The following is a 15,784-nucleotide window of genomic DNA, read 5'->3' as shown; positions in this document are numbered from 1 at the left end:
GAGTCGAGGTCCAGTGCAGTGTTTATCGAAGAACTATCATTCATTGATGTCAGATTAAGATTGAGGGAGGTGATATAACATCCAGCGCACTGACCAACCACGATCGAAGCGGAACAGCCACTACCGCTTCCAAATCCGGCAAAATGCAGCGCTCGCTTTCGAGATACAAGGTCGAAGATGCAAGGATGAAGATAAAGTTCCTAAATGGAGCAATGAGCCAAATAAGTGTCTAATGTAAAGATTAAAATCATTTCGAGTGACGAATCTCTTTACAGTTCCCGTACGACCTCTCGCAGTTCCCAGTTATTCAATCTCCCGACGAGTTTCGCCGGCCAATAATTCCCAAACAAAGCTACAATAGCTGTCCCAAAATGTCCCCAACAGAAGCAAGTTCGATATTTGATCTCCTCCGATACTCAGCTGCCGCGATTCCGCTCAAAAGGATAAGATCCAGCAATCCCCCCTCAGCCGTGATAAAAACCTCAAAGCAACCCGTCCCAGCTGATTTATCTGTGCGTCGAAAACGTGCCAGTAGTTGTCCATCTGGGCTCACGAGTTTAAATCCGTGGCCAAAGAGGCTATCTTCCTTCCATGAGAGCTTATCACCCCTAACGGTAGGGCTAGTGAATTCATGTCGGCTCCCTGTAAGTTCATCGTGGCGCATGGAGACTGTTTCGTATTGAAGGACGAGTTCTATTTTCGAGGATAGTGTGTGGAATTGTATAGTTCCAACTTGAGAAGCGTCTGGAGACGCACGGGTGATGGCGAGGTTGGACTTTTTGTTTGGGGACGGTTGGATGGCATAGAATGGGGTCTTGACGCCTTGGAGATTCTGGGAAGATACTGTGGCGTTGGAACCTTTGGATAAGCCTTCGAGGATGAAAACAAGTGGTTGGGACATTGCAGATGGCGTTTTGAGGCAGTGATTTAAGAAAAATGTGAGGTGAGTGAGAGGAAGTTGGGTTTTCAAGTTAGTGATAGCAACAGCTTTTTGGGAACACAGGAAACACGATGATAATGAGACTTGTTCAAGCGTCTTTGCTTTAATATTTAACTTGAAATCACCAACTTAAAGACACAGCCTACCTGAATACTTCACAGTCCACAGGGCTGTGATATTTAACTTCGGGCTGATATGTCAACGTGGTATAATTGGAGAAGAGAGTAAGTTCATCTCGACTGTCAGATTATGACGCGGTGGACGAGACGATCTTTTACCGAATACGGTAAGGATGTTGGCCAAGACTCAACCGCCCGCACACGCCCGTCGATCACTCTTGGCATAACCATGTGGCTCCACAGTCTTGGCCATCTTTGTTTCCCGTTCCGTTTCGACACGCTAAAAATGAGCCTTGTAGGCTTTCAGTTGAGGGCCGGATAGCTATGCGATTGAACGCCACATTTTGGACTTCAATGGTCGTGTCTCATTTTCGGTAGCTGGGCTGAAATGTGTGGAGATGAGTCGAAAGGGCCTTTGGGGGTTTGGGTGGGAGTAATGGGCATAAAAGGGGCTTGATAGTCATGATATTCAAGTTATTCATTCAGATTTTGCTCTATAACAATTATATTCAACAGAAAAAAATGGCGGGAGGACTCCTTTCCCTGCTGATTATTGGTATGACCATCTAATACTTCCCGAATTGCATCTAATAGGAATATAGCAACTTGCGGCCTTTCAGTTGCTCTCAAAGCCGACATCAGGGCAGATTCCAACCGAGATGGCATAGTCGATATCCACGGAAGGTCTGACTTGCCCGATAAATTGAGCGACTCCAACGATGCCGGCGCAATCTTTCTCGCCAACATTGGCGATACGGACCGTCGCTGTTCGAAGTTGGCGCTTTCAGGACCCGCCCTATCAAATGAGGAGCTTGCAGCTTGTAACGACGCTTCTGATGACATTCAGAGGGCACCTCAATACTTGGCACCACTACGTACGGTTCCCATTCCAAAGCCAAATCCGAAGGCATCTGGGACCATAACGATACAAGACCCAAATAGTCGCTCGAAGGTTCGCATATTTCGCCTCGAGGGATCCCAATGGATTACCACAGGCAACGAGCATGTGTTCTCTCAGCATGAGCTTGCCGCAGGATTGAAGCTCGGAATCGATGCTCGAGATACTCGTCGTCCTGGCGTTTGGGATGGTAGAGTTGCCGTCACCTTCACCGTACATGATGGCCGATCTACCGCAAAAGACACGGTGAGTCTGCGAGTTGCGCCAGTATTAACACATCATCACGCCCAAGCTGCGCGTGAGGTTTTTACCACGGCTGGAAATTACTCTGAAGGCGCGAACTTCTTCCAAGGGTGGTTTGTGGATAGACTGCAAAATGCCCTCGATAAGACCAGGGGAAGGTACCCATTAACTCAATTCCACGGCTCCGATGATATCTGGGCCCAAGACTTTGTTGAGCCTGGGTATACCAGCATGCCTGGACCCAATGGACCCATCGTCCTGCATATTATGATCCGCTCCGCACAAGACGAACGTGTTGCGGGCCGTCAAGTCTTCGAGTACCTCCGCAAATCGGGTGTGGGAGCTGTGCAGCACCTCGGCGGCGAACGGAACGATATCAACGCTATGGGCAATCTTGAGACAATTCCACCGTACGAGTTTCGCGGCAAACGATATCGTGCGGGACGTATAATCATGGGCGCTCATAATACCACCACGCCTTTCATTATGGACTACCTCCGTGCCCAGCAGGTGCAGGATCCGCTTCTTCTCGATACCGACTGCCTCGCTATCGGCCATGTCGATGAAATCGTCCAGTTCTTGCCTGTCAATAGTCGCCGCGGCTGGGTCATGCTGGTTGCCGACCCTATTTCAGGAGTGGAAATGCTCCAGAATGCCGTGAAGCATGGCCATGGCGATACGCGCGCATTTTCTCGCGAAAACGACACTGTAGGGAATCCGACTGATCTATTCATGATTCCTGGCGGTTTGCATGGCGTCCCTGACGATTCCATTTCGGAGGTCCTAGCTTGGGATGGTATTCTAAAGGCCAACACTGCCATCGCTGCATGCATGCAACGAAACATCCGAATCCTAAAGGCCGAGACTGGTATTACAGACGCGGAGATCATTCGCATGCCTGTAATGTTTCGCACTGGCCTCGCCTTCGCTCCTGACAATGGTATTGGCCCGGAGCGGAACGCCAGCACCACGTTGGGAGTCTCACTGTACCCCAATCCTATTAATGGGCTTGCGTTGAATCATGGCGATATATTGGCGCCAACGCCTTGGGGCCCAGTTATTGATGGGGTGGATATCCTTGCTTCCGCTGTGCAAACGATTTATCGCAAGCTTGGATATCAAGTAAGTTTTGTTGATAACTGGAATTCACACCATACGTGGGGCGGGGAGGTGCATTGTGGAACCAATGTTGTTCGAGATGGGAAGCGGTGGTGGTAGTTTTGTTGTTTCGCCTGTGAGTTAGAGACGGACGGTGGATGTTTTTGTTGTAGCAAGAGATTGTTTGTTGTGCTACATACCTATTAATTGTTAATGGCTGTTGACATACATGAGAATTCAAACCATGCTTCATCATAGGTCCCTCGGAACATCCAGGTGCTATATATGGAAAGAACGATTACCACGCAAAGCTTCATCGTGGCTTCCTCAGAGCATTTAGCCCCTATATATGGAAGGTACGATTTCTAAGCAAAGACTTAGTCGTAGCTTCCTCAGAACCTGAAGATATTATATATGGCAGGAACGATTATCAATGAAGGTTTCATCGCAGCTTCCTTAACACTTCTAAGCCCTATATGTGGCAAGAACGATTACCAAGAAAAACTATATCGCAGCTTCCTCAGATCTTTCAACCAATATATAAGGAAGGAATCATTACCAAGCAGAGACTCCATCGCAGCTTCCTCAGACTTCAAATACAGCCAGTTGCAAATAGGATATCTGGATCAAACACAATCCGATCGTTTTTGTCGAAGACACCACGTAGAATCCAATGCGTGTTGGACGGTGTAGCAATTGATGCTTCCAGTTGTGGCAGTTGTGGTTTAAAGAACGAAAACAAAATGCTTGTGAAACATTAAATCCCACGGCTTTGCTTGTGACAATGGACAGTTGTCCAGAGACGTCCAATGTGACTCTAGAAATTGCCTCGCTTCAATAGGGGCAAAAGTCCCCAGCTCCGAGCTCATCAGGGTCAGTTGTGTGGTAATGAACACTCTAAAGTTGCTATCATCGCTCCCTGTTTCGATTCCGGCAATGACAAGAGGCCATAATAAGAGCTTTCTCATATGTGTCATTCCATTTGTTGCTGATAATATCTTGATCAGGTGGATCTTTATTGAACTGTATGATACATTTCTAGCCTGAGAAAACGAAGCGATGTTTTCTGTAAACTCAGGTAAGGGGGCGAGAGAACTAAGACAGTAAATGGTTACTGCAGCGTGGTATATTTCGGAAATGCTGAGCCAACCCGACATTATAGACTCAGTGGCCTGAATATCTGATGGCGTTTCTGAATTTTGGCCACATAAGTTCATTGCAACCCATCCTAGAGAGGAAAATTGCAGAATATGGGCTAAGATATCCCGAAAAGAAGTAATTGGTTGGTGGATATTTGTTGGCGACTCCTCGGCTGCTCGCAACATGTTTATTCGGATGATATCCTCGAAGAGCTCTGTTGGGCAAGCAAAACATGTCGATAAGCCAGACTTGTAGAGCCCCGGAATAATTTCCAAATACTGTATTTGGTCATTCATCCAAGAATCCGTCCGAGCTACAGCAGAACGCGGACTTGTTGTGAAGCTCATAACATCAATGCTACATAGAACCTGTTAGCAACTCAGGGCAAATGCAAAAATTAGAAATGGCCATACATCATAAAGTAAGCAAGCATAGAATCCAGATGGACGTCTCGCCCGGCAACATTTTTTATGCCACCTCGTAATTCGATGATCTTTTTGACGCCTGCGATGTGCTTGTCCCAATCGTGACAGACCGAAAGCTGAAGCTAAATTTCTGGAATCAGCATGTGCTACATGTTCTAATCAACATATATAGCCTCACCTCCGCCAAAGTAAACATCAAAATACAGGCAATAACCATATCGCTAGTTTGCGTTTCAGGTGATGAAAGATCTTCATTCAGCGATCGAAGGGCTAGTCCCCGATGGCTATACACGGCCACCGAGGAGGATTGAGAACCATTATCCGAATGTACTCCATTTCGGCGGATGAGTTCGTGGCTAAACACAATGGAGAAGAGATTGTGTAGAACCGTCGGTGGGAGAAAGCGCACATCTGACGAGCTGAAGCGATATGGATTTTCTGGATTTTCGACTGGGACTAGGTCTGGAGAGATCATGGTATTGTCTTTAGGCATCATGGTATATTAGATCGCAGGATATTACCAGAAAGTACGGATGTCCATTGAAATACTTACAGTAATCTATGGCATGGAGGACAGCTTGGCTATCAAATGACCTGCTCATGCACGCATCAACCCCTTTGAACCGCGGTTTCATAAGCTTAACGATTGCCATCCCCGACACATCTGCCTCGCTTCCGTTCTCCTCCCGTCTATCCTTTCCTTTGCAAGTTCTCTTCTGGCGAGGCTCAACCCAAGTCAGTGGCTTCGCGCCATATCCTGGACACACTGTCCCTCTCTTGAAGCACTTTTTACATGCTGGGCGAGTGGAGTCGCATACAAGTCTTTTTCGCCGGCAAGCCCAGCATTGTATTGGTGATCCGTCGTTCATAGCATCCGCCATATAACGGAGTGGAAGATTGAATCAGAATTCGCTGTGCCATCGGCCTATACCTCTTATGTATATTCTAGTATTAGTGGATTATATTCAGATTCATGCCACTAAAATCAATCGTGACTTGTCAAAATTATGTCTATGGAGATAGTGAGCGGCTCTAGGGCAGGAATTCAGGAAGGAGAAAGACGGAGGACAAGTCGGTGGGTACTATCGAGGGATTATCGAGACCGTCGGGTAACCGTCATTAATACTATCGAGTGACATGTCATCCGCTGGCACTTACCAATCACGTGTATTGCAAACCACATTCCTTGGAAGTTGCTCAACAAAACGAAGAAAAAATGTCCGATATCTGCGTTAAGGCTTCTCTTAGGAGCGATGATGCTACGTACTCTAAGAGTTTGGGAGTTCTCCCCTCCAACGATAGTGCAGCCGTTGCTACCCACGTTGTCACGGATCTCAGAGTAATAGTCTCTCCGGCAGCTCCTCCTTCCGCCTCCGACACAAAATGGCACCGCATAGAGAAGGAGCTCTACCTATATGCATCCCAGCAAAGTGCATGGTTGTATGTAGCGTTAGTGAATAAGGAAGAACTACGTGCGGCAGAGGACTTGGTTGTTGTGAATATCAGCGTCGGTGAGCAGACTCCCACTGACTCAGGTACTTCATGGGAGAGCCGACCTTACGGAATCTGGTTGTTGAGACGCAAGTTCTCTACTATTGACGAGACTGTTACAGAGGTGGATGTGTTCTTTGGCGTAGATGCCGTTGACCCGCGACCGCAATGGGCTCTCATGCAATCACCGCTCCAGCTTGAGACTCACCCGAAGATACCAGTTGCGAGACTAAGTGTACTCCGCGGCAGGGCACCGAGATCAGATACTCCGGCGGCTTTGAGAGTCAGGGAGGATGGCAAATTCAAGATCCTCCAGATCTCTGACACACACATGGTCACCGGTGTCGGGGTATGTAGGGATGCTATTGATGCCCATGGGAACGATCTGCCAGAGAGCGACGCCGATCCACTTACGGTAAAGTTCATTGAAAATATCTTGGATATTGAGAAACCAGACCTTGTGGTTCTCACTGGAGATCAGTTACACCACGACATCCCGGAGAGTCACACTGCTATTTTCAAGGTGGTAGCCCCAATGATCAACAGATCAATCCCATTCGCGGCTGTCTTTGGGAACCATGATAGTGAGGGAATCCACGCATTAAATCGTCAGTATCTTCTTTCATTAGTTAGCCCACTAGCCATCGACAACTCGGAGTTGTTACACTCTTATAAACGGCGCGGACTGCTCTGCAAGTTTGTTCTGAATTCCTACTAACGTAGTTCATGGGAATGATTGCTAACTGGATTATAGGAGATAAGCAGATGTCAATACTCCAGAATCTGCCGTTTAGCTTCTGTAGGCCAGGCCCAACGAATGTAGACGGCATAGGCAACTACTATATTCAGGTTTTGGCTCCCGGCCAGTCATCACTCCCGTTATCGACTTTATACTTCTTGGATTCACATGGTCAAGTTCCTGGTACCACTGGCTATGATCATATCAAGCAAAGCCAGATTGACTGGTTTACGGAAACTTCCCAAGCGGCACGAATGGCGCAAGACGACAATAACAACAGTGGCTTCCATTTATCTCTGGTTTTCCTACACATCCCTCTTCCCGAGTTTGGAGACAAAAACCTTCGTATAGGCAACGGACACCGAGAGGAACCGACTGAGGGGCCTAACATCAACTCCCATTTCTACGACGCTTTGGTCAAAGAAGAAATTTCGGCTGTAGGCTGCGGACACGATCACGTAAATGACTTTTGCGCTCTGCTGCCACAACAAGTGCAGCAGGATGGTGACGGAGCCCCTCAGCGTGGCCCTTGGCTATGCTATGGAGGTGGTAGCGGGTTCGGGGGATACTGCTCATACGGCAAATGGCCAAGGCAAAAGCGATTTCACCGACGAATGCGGGTCTGGGAACTCGGTACGACTACTGGGAGCTTAACGACTTGGAAGCGGGTCGAATATAATAGGGAAAGGGTTGATGAGCTGGTGCTCGTAGAAAATGGAGCGGTGGTTGATCCTCCTAGCGATACAGATGAAGACAGAAGCTATGGAGTGAGTTGAAGCTCTTTTTCGCGGCAAGCCCAGCATTGTATCGGTGGTCCATCGTTCATAGCATCCGCCATAGCACGGAATAGAAGATTAAATGCTGGCGACGGGGGAAGGTGCATGTCAGAGTTCGTTGTGGCTCGGTTATGTTGTGGCTGTGCAATACGAGAGAGACACATGTCGGGGTCTTGATCATCATGAACCATTCAAGGCAATCAACCACATGGCTACTTGTCGGCCTAATAGATCACCGGCTTACTCTTGAAGGCATAAGACCCCAAGGCTATAGCAGTCCACCTGTTTATGACAACGATCAGACGTAAACTGTTTCCATCCGTACACGAAAGCTGAATAGTTGACCGAACCCAGCGTCTTTCAAACTCTACAAAATATACATACAACTCCATCCAATCGTCAGGGTAATGTCCCAGCATCCTCGAAAGATATGCCATTGCCTTGTATGAATCTAACCGGGTACACTCGCTTCTGTTGCTAATATCTTCCAGTACCAAAGAAAAAACCTAGCTCTAGGTTTCGTAAGGTTACCGTTGATGGTTTAGAAGGTGTTGGGAAAACTTTACTCATAGCCGCACTCCTCAAAGAAGCAGTGGACACCTCCTACGGTGGTCTCCCTAGTGAAATATTACCTCCTTCTGATTCGAATATTACGGAACTACAGCGCGGGGTAGAAGGCGACACAAGTGTAGTTTCCTTCTGGGAGAATTCATATACTTACACGAGGCTTCTCCCCATAATGTTCGTCAATGCAGCTGTCGTCTTATTCTGCTTCTCACTTGACTTCATGGGTAGCGTGGAGGACCATCTGGAAGTCCTTCAGTGGAAGCTTGAGGGGTTGTGCTCTCGAGACTTCCCACAAGAAATAAGAATGCCTATTTTTATGGTTGGATGCAGGAGCGACTCTCAAGATCCAGATACGAGTGCTGGCAGAGCAAGAGCAAAACAATACGCACAGAGTATCGACATGGACGGCTACTTCGAGTGCTCGGCTATTACAGGGGAAGGCGTGCCAGAGCTTCTTGACGCTGTTATGAGTATTGCTCTTTCTACTGAAAAGTATACTCCCCGTCGGCGCTTGTGGCCAAAGAAGAAGCAAAGGAGAAATCATCGTTGTGTCGTTTTATAATTTAGGCGTTTTCGTTGAAGGAAGCTGCTGCAATGAGGAGCATGTTTCTGCTTCGCAATATAACGCCACCTTTCATTCAAACTTCTGAGTTATTGCAAGGGCTGCCTATATAATTTCCATCTAAATGTATGTCTTAATCAGTACCCGTCCTATTCGTTCACAGTCTCGTAGCTCTCATAAGGTTCATTTATTCCCACAGTTCCGACGCTGCTCCAAAATCCCATTAACTCACCTCTATATTCTTCACCTTTACAAGCTTTGTAATGCTTGTTCCATCCTCCAATACATCAGTTTCCTCTTCAATCCTATGCCCATTCCACCACGGCAAAGCGACAAAATACACATACCAATACCCTACCGCAAATAATATTCTAGATACATCAGCTAAATCCCAGTGATGTGGAGGTCAATACTCACATCATAATCCCTACAATAGCATACGTCGCATAGAAAAAGCTTACATCTCCTTTACCTCCTTTTGGCGGCACAAACGGCGCTGCAATAAGGGCAAGGCAAACCCCAATCCTCAGCCATACCACCGGCAGCCATGCTCTGAACGGACGCAATATATCCGGGTGGCTCTTGCGGAGTTTGAGAAGGCCAACAGTAGTTGCTAAAGCAAAAAATTGCCCGGGATAACCCTCAACGTCAAGGATAAAGGCGTAAACATCTCCCAAGGGAGGAAGAGTTATGACAAGAATGGAAGGGATGTAATGCACGATGAGACCCCCGAGAGGGGTATTAAAAGGGCGAGAGGAAGAAAACAGACTAGCGTAAGGGAGAAACCCCTGGCGGGCTATCTCTTGGTTTACTCTTGCCTGTGAAGGTGAGTGATATGTAGAAGGTTTTTGCAGGTGGAACTTACGGAAGCGAATGTTACTACCATGACATTTCCAGCAGCGGACACGGCAATTGCGAGGGGCAGTACCGTTTTGCCAATGCTGTTGCCAAACAAACGATCAAAAAAAAGGGCCGCGACAAGCTCGCCACTGTCTTTGATTTCTTGAAGGGGGATGACGGCGAAGTATGCAATGTTCACAAGCAAGTAGAATATGCACGCGGTGAGGAGCGCAATTGGCCCCACGGACTTCAGCGTCCTGACTGGATCTTTAACTTCATTTAAGACGTTGTTGATATTGTGGAGTCCGGCGTATGAATACGAAACCTTGAAGACGGCTGTGGAAATGATGCCCCAACTCCAATTAGAACCTTCCCATAGGTCATCCCAACTAAAGGCTTGTCTCTCTGATGCCGGTAGGTCTGTAGCCGTGGGTCGGAAAAGTATCACATAAAGTCCCGCAAATCCCATGGAGACAACCAAAACTACCTTAACCCATCCGAACGCATTCTGGATCGCGATTCCGGTCTTGACGTGACTGCCATGGATGACAGTAATCACCGTCATTAAGCTGGCTGCCACCAACTTTTGAGCGAAGTCAGTTGCATCGTGCCCATAGAAGGCATAGACGGTATATCGCCCAAAAACAATGCAATTACTCGCTGTGAAGCCAAGTAAAACAGCCTGAACAGCTACCAAAGTAGATGCAAGGAATCGAGGATGCCGGTAGGTGAACTCTAGGTACACCTTCTCGCCGCCAGACCTTGGAAGCATGCATCCGTATTCAAGGGATATAGAAAGGCCACAGGCGGCCAGGACTGCGCCGGCAACCCACAACAGGAGTGAGATTCCGATGCTCCCGACTGATTTTGTGATGGAGCCGGGAGTCGCGAAAATGCCGCTGCCGATTACTCGAGAGATGACGACGATATATGCGCCGCTCCATCCAAGATTGCGACCATAGGTGGCAGTTTCTGGGAGAACGTCGTCGTCGATGTTTCTTGATGGTACGGGGTCTGAGAGGCCATCATCGATTACGTGGCTCTCAGGCTCTCCAGTGCTAATTTTGCTCAACAACGGCTCTTGTTCATTGAGACTCATCGTAACATTGCTTGTGGATTCGCAAATATGAACAAACCAAGTAGAAAAATGATGAAACAAGAAGTTGAGATCGTACTTAACCCATCGTTCCGATTGTCTCAGTCGCGTCTGATGCCATTGTCTCGCCTTGAAGCGCCATGGGATTTGTCAGTCAGCCAGCGCACGCCATTAGAATTCTCGATGGCGAGCTTCGCGAAGAGCAACATCATCTCTTCACGAGACAGTTGATTATATCAACTAGGCCTTATCTTCAAAAACTCTAATATGGCATCGCGATAATAATCTTATTAGTCCAGTCTCTACCAATCTTGAAATCAAGCGGTTAAATGATCGATCCCATGGATGGTTGGGACTCGCTGCGCGCGCCTCAATGATGCATCTCATGCCAACCCCATCGGATACACCGGATATATGTAAGACGGCAAGTAGTTCAGCTATCGGAGAAGGTCAACAGCCAGTAACACCTTGTGCCATCAGTACCAATTCCGGATGAAATATATATATTGCCTCTCAGGTAATATCTCGTAGACATAGTAGTCGATTTTCTCCATCGTACAGTCCACAATGTCACGACAACGGAAATTCGACGGTGTTATAGCTAGAGACTTTACGTCAAGTTCCTACCTTGGTTGGGGTCTGGGACAGAGTTCATCGATGATATTGTAATCACCAAGCTCATATTTTCTACCGTCACCCCCTTTCTCGCTGTCGCCCATACTGTCACTATAGCGCCGTTTTCTCACTGCCACTCTTCACTGCCACTTCTTTTTCTCTGTCGGCCACAGTACCTCGTGTGGCCATCTACAGAGCCACCTCCATGATGCCACAGTTGGCGAAAATCCGCATCGCACAGAGTCACAATTGGCATGTCATTGTTTGATTTTTGTGCGCCCATCTGTGGGATCAATGGTTTCCACCGTGCCTTATGTAATTTGTCGTAGCTGGATTAACCGTGAATCACAATAAAAGCCTTGCTATAACAAATATATGGAGACCCTACTAGCACTTTAAGAAATATGTACATCACTCCCCAAAGTATGTATAGGGCATGAACAGAAGCAAATTGCTTAGATCTCCATCTTCCCCCCCGGGTAATGATATCCCATGGAATCCCTTACAGCGTGCCATAGCCGCCGTTCGAAAGACCTGTGCTCGCCTGGTTCGTGTAGATCACACCAGACTTCCCCAGAGTCTTCACAGTCGAAACAGCAAACGCATCAACTTCATCGCGTGGGGAGGCTCCCGCACTGGCGAGGACGGCTGTGTATGCCTCGAGAGCAGTGAGTTTGGCCAAACCAACGGAAGTTGGATCCCACGCCGCGTCAAGCACAACGGCGCTACCCACCTTGTTCTCCAAGGCGCCAGCAAGCACGCCGTCGTTCTTGGTATCGGCGTAGTTTCCATGGGCGTACACACTCTGCTTTTCGTTCATCTGGTAGTAGTAATTGCTCGGGTTGGTGGTGCTGGGCCCCGTGATGAAGTAGTTGTTGAGGATGTCATGGGAGAAGTAGCCGCTCGTTTCCGCGGTGGTGTAGGCGGCTTGGTAGTTGTAAACGATGTTGTTAATATACTGCGTATTACTCTTGGTGAGAGGTTGGCGATTATGGGCGCTGACCCAGAGGTTTCCGTATAGAGTTGCAGGGCCTCCCTCAATGTGTGCGCCGAATTGTTGCCCGATGGGGAAGGCAATTATGGAGTTTGATACAGTTATATTCACGGCCTTGACAGCGTCGATGGAGTCCCACTGGCCGTAAGCAACCGAGCAGTGGTCCAGGATGATATTGGATGACTCTCCCATATTAAAGGCGCTTTTTCCAGTCTGTTTATCGAGGTTTCCCTGACGCATGCGGAAGTTACGGATGACAATATTGTTCTTTCCACTGGCGGAAATCTCGCCGGCCATGACGCCGATTCCTGGGCTTGGTGCACTCTGCCCATTGATGGTGATGTGGCTTGATAGAGATACAGGAGACTTCAAGACGATGTAACCAGCGACAGCAAAATTGATGATGCGGTTGGATTGGCTGACAGCATCACGAAAGGAGCCGGCGCCACTGTCCTCGAGGTTGGTGACGGTGACTACAGTTCCGCCATTTCCACCGGTTGATACGGCGCCAAAACCTATGGCTCCTTCAAAAGCATTTTGGGCAACAGTCCCGGAAATAATTGCCAGAATGGCAGTTACAAATTTAAGGTTTCTAAGCATGGTGAGTGTTATGAGGGAGTATGTACACGAAAATAAGATTTATTACCAACGTGCATCGCGGCAACCAAGACCTTCAAGCCTTTATAGCAAAGTAATTTTGCTCAGCCTAAAGCTTATATTTGCGGGGAAGCCGTTTGAATATAAAAGTCATTAAATCTGCAACGCCTTTAATATGGCATTTCGTTTTCCATTGACCTCGTTTATGAGTTTTTCCTCCAATCGCCCATAGAAGCTAGCATATCACCTCACCGATTGGAGTATAAACCTGTCAAATTATAGAAATACAGACGCAGAACAATTAAAGTCGGTAGTACTGTATCATAATTTAACATCTGCCAGGCAGCATTGCCGAGGCTATCAAAATGATGACCGTCGCTGTAACAAGGTATCACGTCTTGATCGCGCGACGGTGGGGATAAGCCCCCACAGAATGAAGCTTCACACGGTACCAATTGGCCACTTGAAATCCATACGGAAGCACAGGCTTTAATTACGAATCATGAGGTAGAGTCTAAAAACTAGGCCGACCAAGGATATCCACCTCCACCTCCTATTCCGTAAGAACATGGGACGGTTTTCAACTTGAACAATCCATCAATCCCGATTTTAGCTTCTAGAGGTTTATTTTAACCTCCACCCGACGTAGTACTACTAGCGCTTCATCCGCCTCAAGAATGCGGATACGCCTTTTGCCAAAATCTCATGGGCGTGGTACGTAATGTGACCCGAATCTATAATTATGTCAGTATATTGCGTAACATCCAGCTTCCAGTCATAAGGGAGGCGGCACTTACTCAACCAGAAATAGTTATAAATCGGCTCACACCCGTAGTTCGCATAATTCCAGATAATATCCGGCGCAGCATAGTCTTTACAGAAGGCTGTGATGTTTGTGAAGTGGTGCTTCTCGGAATTGTCCAGGACATCTGATAGGAATGAATACGTATCAAATACGAAGACATTCGATTCTTGGTGCTTCTCTTCGAATTTGCGAGCAGTCGATTCTATGATATGATCCCAGTTGGCAAACATTGTCTTGTTGGGTAATGGATGCTCGGAGATGAGACCAGCGGGCGTTCTATCTCTGGGAGGCTGTCCCATAACAAGGTAGTTGTGGTATCCGTCAGCTTCGAGAGTTTCCTAGAGAAGTATTAGCAAATAACGATGCAGGTCAGGCCTCTGTTCATCTTTCAATGAAGTCAGCCTTTGGCAGGTAGGATTCTTATAATTACCATTGCTTGGAACTGTGTTTCGATCATCTTCGTGTATAAACTCGTGTAATTTACACCGGTGACATTCAAAGCGTATTTGGCCGAGTCTGAAATGTCATTGATGCTATTGACAGACCGTTAGCACAATACCGTACTTTCAGGGACTGATAGAACATACCCAATCCAGACCGCAACAAGAGCATTCTTCCTGTTTTTTGGCAGATGCTTATCACCATACGTGTCATATTGCTCAATCTGGTTGACAAAGTCGACGGTGAAGTCATGATGTAGCGGGGTACTGTTATCACAGTTATTAATGGGTTTCCAAAGAGATATAGACTCCCAAAACGAAGGCTTACTATTCAACTGATATATCCGATCCAGCAAACGCAAAATTCCATAATGGTCTCTTGCATTTCCACGGGAAGCCTTCATAACAGCCCGTCAAGTACTCGGTCCAATTAGGTCCCCCCGCCGACGTCTTCAGATGTTAAAACTCCCCAATTTCTCGGATGAGAACATGTTACTTACCTGATTTTTGACAATCTTGTCCCCATACAACTTCTCCTTGGTGTAACTCAAGTTCAAGTTGTCGCCAATAAACGAAAAATCCTTATTCCCTTCTGTACCCTGCACAAAGGTATACGAATCGCCAAACGCGAGTCTGGGAGCCAGTCAGTGACATAATGCGTCGAGTAACTTGGTGAGAACATACACGAAATCCGTCTTATCCCAGTCAAAATGCGCCCGCCTGGAAGGCGGGGCAGCATCAATGGACCGCGCGGCAAGCAGAGCCAAGAGTAGCTTATTGAATATCATACTTGTTCAGGGTGAAGATTTGCCTCCGTGACCACATGTTTCATAGCAGCGACTTTATATAAATACAACCTCATCGTCCCCAGCAACACAATCCAACTGTGGCTTGCCTTGCCCCTCCCCGCCCTTCGTAACAGCGGCCGAAGTAAAGTCCGCTGGGAAATTTCTCAGAGGTGGAACAACATAACTTCCGTTTCTGCGGAGGATCGCCCGTCTGTCGATTCAAGCATTCCTAGACACCTTGCCTTTTGCAGGGTTGGTTATGAGGGGAGAACGCCACGGATTGGGGATGGGTAAATTGCGACCAGGTACAGCGTGGGGTAGTTTAACCGTCTTGGCGCGAACATTTGGGTCAGGACGAACGGACGTCGGTTCTCTTTCGACCGACGTCACATCATCGTTATGTCGTGGATTTCGTACCCGTTGTGGCATAGAAGTCTAGATGAAGAGAGTCTATAGCTAGAATTGAAACCTGCGGTCTGATTTATGAGGACGTAGCTCACCAAATGGCTAAGAGACCGGGGACGTGGACAATAGGCCAGGGAATAGAATCTCAGATACACGGATTGAGGATGACACGACAGAAGAGACCGAGAAGCTGCTGAAGAGAGCGG

General features: G+C 47.5%; 7 protein-coding genes across 7 annotated transcripts; 2 read left to right on the top strand and 5 right to left on the bottom strand.

Annotated features, from left to right (window-relative positions):
- Positions 1-108: 108 nt before the first annotated feature.
- VE01_07201 (uncharacterized protein) lies at positions 109-1,144 on the bottom strand. The gene has a single exon (XM_018276636.2). It carries the CDS (start codon positions 899-901, stop codon positions 353-355), a length of 549 nt encoding a protein of 182 aa, XP_018128220.1. The 5' UTR covers positions 902-1,144; the 3' UTR covers positions 109-352.
- A 240-nt stretch (positions 1,145-1,384) lies between these two features.
- VE01_07200 (uncharacterized protein) lies at positions 1,385-3,532 on the top strand. The gene is made up of 2 exons (XM_018276635.2): positions 1,385-1,615; positions 1,662-3,532. The coding sequence occupies exons 1-2, from the start codon at positions 1,522-1,524 to the stop codon at positions 3,416-3,418; spliced, it is 1,851 nt and encodes a 616-aa protein (XP_018128219.2). The 5' UTR covers positions 1,385-1,521; the 3' UTR covers positions 3,419-3,532.
- Positions 3,533-4,835: 1,303 nt separating this feature from the next.
- VE01_07199 (uncharacterized protein) lies at positions 4,836-5,356 on the bottom strand (the record flags this gene model as incomplete). The annotated part of the gene is made up of 2 exons (XM_018276634.1): positions 4,836-4,985; positions 5,042-5,356. The coding sequence occupies 2 exons, from the start codon at positions 5,354-5,356 to the stop codon at positions 4,836-4,838; spliced, it is 465 nt and encodes a 154-aa protein (XP_018128180.1).
- Positions 5,357-6,016: 660 nt separating this feature from the next.
- SIA1 (purple acid phosphatase) lies at positions 6,017-9,154 on the top strand. Its single transcript, XM_059463862.1, has 3 exons — positions 6,017-6,962; positions 7,109-8,312; positions 8,361-9,154. Exons 1-2 carry the CDS (start codon positions 6,080-6,082, stop codon positions 7,867-7,869), a joined length of 1,644 nt encoding a protein of 547 aa, XP_059319503.1. The 5' UTR covers positions 6,017-6,079; the 3' UTR covers positions 7,870-8,312; positions 8,361-9,154.
- A 10-nt stretch (positions 9,155-9,164) lies between these two features.
- On the bottom strand, positions 9,165-10,995 carry VE01_07197 (uncharacterized protein). The gene is made up of 3 exons (XM_018276632.2): positions 9,864-10,995; positions 9,416-9,816; positions 9,165-9,369 (listed from the first exon to the last, which is right to left on the bottom strand). Exons 1-3 carry the CDS (start codon positions 10,935-10,937, stop codon positions 9,222-9,224), a joined length of 1,623 nt encoding a protein of 540 aa, XP_018128224.2. The 5' UTR covers positions 10,938-10,995; the 3' UTR covers positions 9,165-9,221.
- Positions 10,996-12,051: 1,056 nt separating this feature from the next.
- Positions 12,052-13,143, bottom strand: VE01_07196 (uncharacterized protein; the record flags this gene model as incomplete). Its single annotated transcript, XM_018276631.1, has 1 exon — positions 12,052-13,143. One exon carries the CDS (start codon positions 13,141-13,143, stop codon positions 12,052-12,054), a length of 1,092 nt encoding a protein of 363 aa, XP_018128223.1.
- A 478-nt stretch (positions 13,144-13,621) lies between these two features.
- VE01_07195 (uncharacterized protein) lies at positions 13,622-15,784 on the bottom strand. Its single transcript, XM_018276630.2, has 7 exons — positions 15,070-15,784; positions 14,886-15,018; positions 14,714-14,835; positions 14,533-14,652; positions 14,376-14,478; positions 13,938-14,283; positions 13,622-13,874 (listed from the first exon to the last, which is right to left on the bottom strand). The coding sequence occupies exons 1-7, from the start codon at positions 15,171-15,173 to the stop codon at positions 13,795-13,797; spliced, it is 1,008 nt and encodes a 335-aa protein (XP_018128179.1). The 5' UTR covers positions 15,174-15,784; the 3' UTR covers positions 13,622-13,794.

Source organism: Pseudogymnoascus verrucosus, assembly GCF_001662655.1.
Source record: "Pseudogymnoascus verrucosus strain UAMH 10579 unplaced genomic scaffold scaffold_38, whole genome shotgun sequence".
Lineage (NCBI taxonomy): Eukaryota > Fungi > Ascomycota > Leotiomycetes > Thelebolales > Thelebolaceae > Pseudogymnoascus > Pseudogymnoascus verrucosus.
The sequence above is the reverse complement of the archived record's forward strand: the minus strand, read 5'-3'. Positions and strand labels throughout refer to the sequence as shown.

What these genes read in the sequence shown, in the direction of transcription:
- VE01_07201 (XM_018276636.2), bottom strand. Translation starts at nt 901, where the DNA reads ATGTCCCAACCACTTGTTTTCATCCTCGAAGGCTTATCCAAAGGTTCC.
- VE01_07200 (XM_018276635.2), top strand. Translation starts at nt 1,522, where the DNA reads ATGATATTCAAGTTATTCATTCAGATTTTGCTCTATAACAATTATATT. An exon ending in CCTTTCCCTGCTGATTATTG is followed by an intron (nt 1,616 to 1,661) that starts GTATGACCATCT and finishes ATAGGAATATAG; the next exon opens with CAACTTGCGGCCTTTCAGTT.
- SIA1 (XM_059463862.1), top strand. Translation starts at nt 6,080, where the DNA reads ATGTCCGATATCTGCGTTAAGGCTTCTCTTAGGAGCGATGATGCTACG. An exon ending in GGGAATCCACGCATTAAATC is followed by an intron (nt 6,963 to 7,108) that starts GTCAGTATCTTC and finishes ACTGGATTATAG; the next exon opens with GAGATAAGCAGATGTCAATA.
- VE01_07197 (XM_018276632.2), bottom strand. Translation starts at nt 10,937, where the DNA reads ATGAGTCTCAATGAACAAGAGCCGTTGTTGAGCAAAATTAGCACTGGA. An exon ending in TGGTAGTAACATTCGCTTCC is followed by an intron (nt 9,817 to 9,863) that starts GTAAGTTCCACC and finishes TCACCTTCACAG; the next exon opens with GCAAGAGTAAACCAAGAGAT. An exon ending in GCTATTGTAGGGATTATGAT is followed by an intron (nt 9,370 to 9,415) that starts GTGAGTATTGAC and finishes TGATGTATCTAG; the next exon opens with AATATTATTTGCGGTAGGGT.
- VE01_07195 (XM_018276630.2), bottom strand. Translation starts at nt 15,173, where the DNA reads ATGATATTCAATAAGCTACTCTTGGCTCTGCTTGCCGCGCGGTCCATT. An exon ending in TGGGATAAGACGGATTTCGT is followed by an intron (nt 15,019 to 15,069) that starts GTATGTTCTCAC and finishes ACTGGCTCCCAG; the next exon opens with ACTCGCGTTTGGCGATTCGT. An exon ending in AAACACAGTTCCAAGCAATG is followed by an intron (nt 14,284 to 14,375) that starts GTAATTATAAGA and finishes ATACTTCTCTAG; the next exon opens with GAAACTCTCGAAGCTGACGG.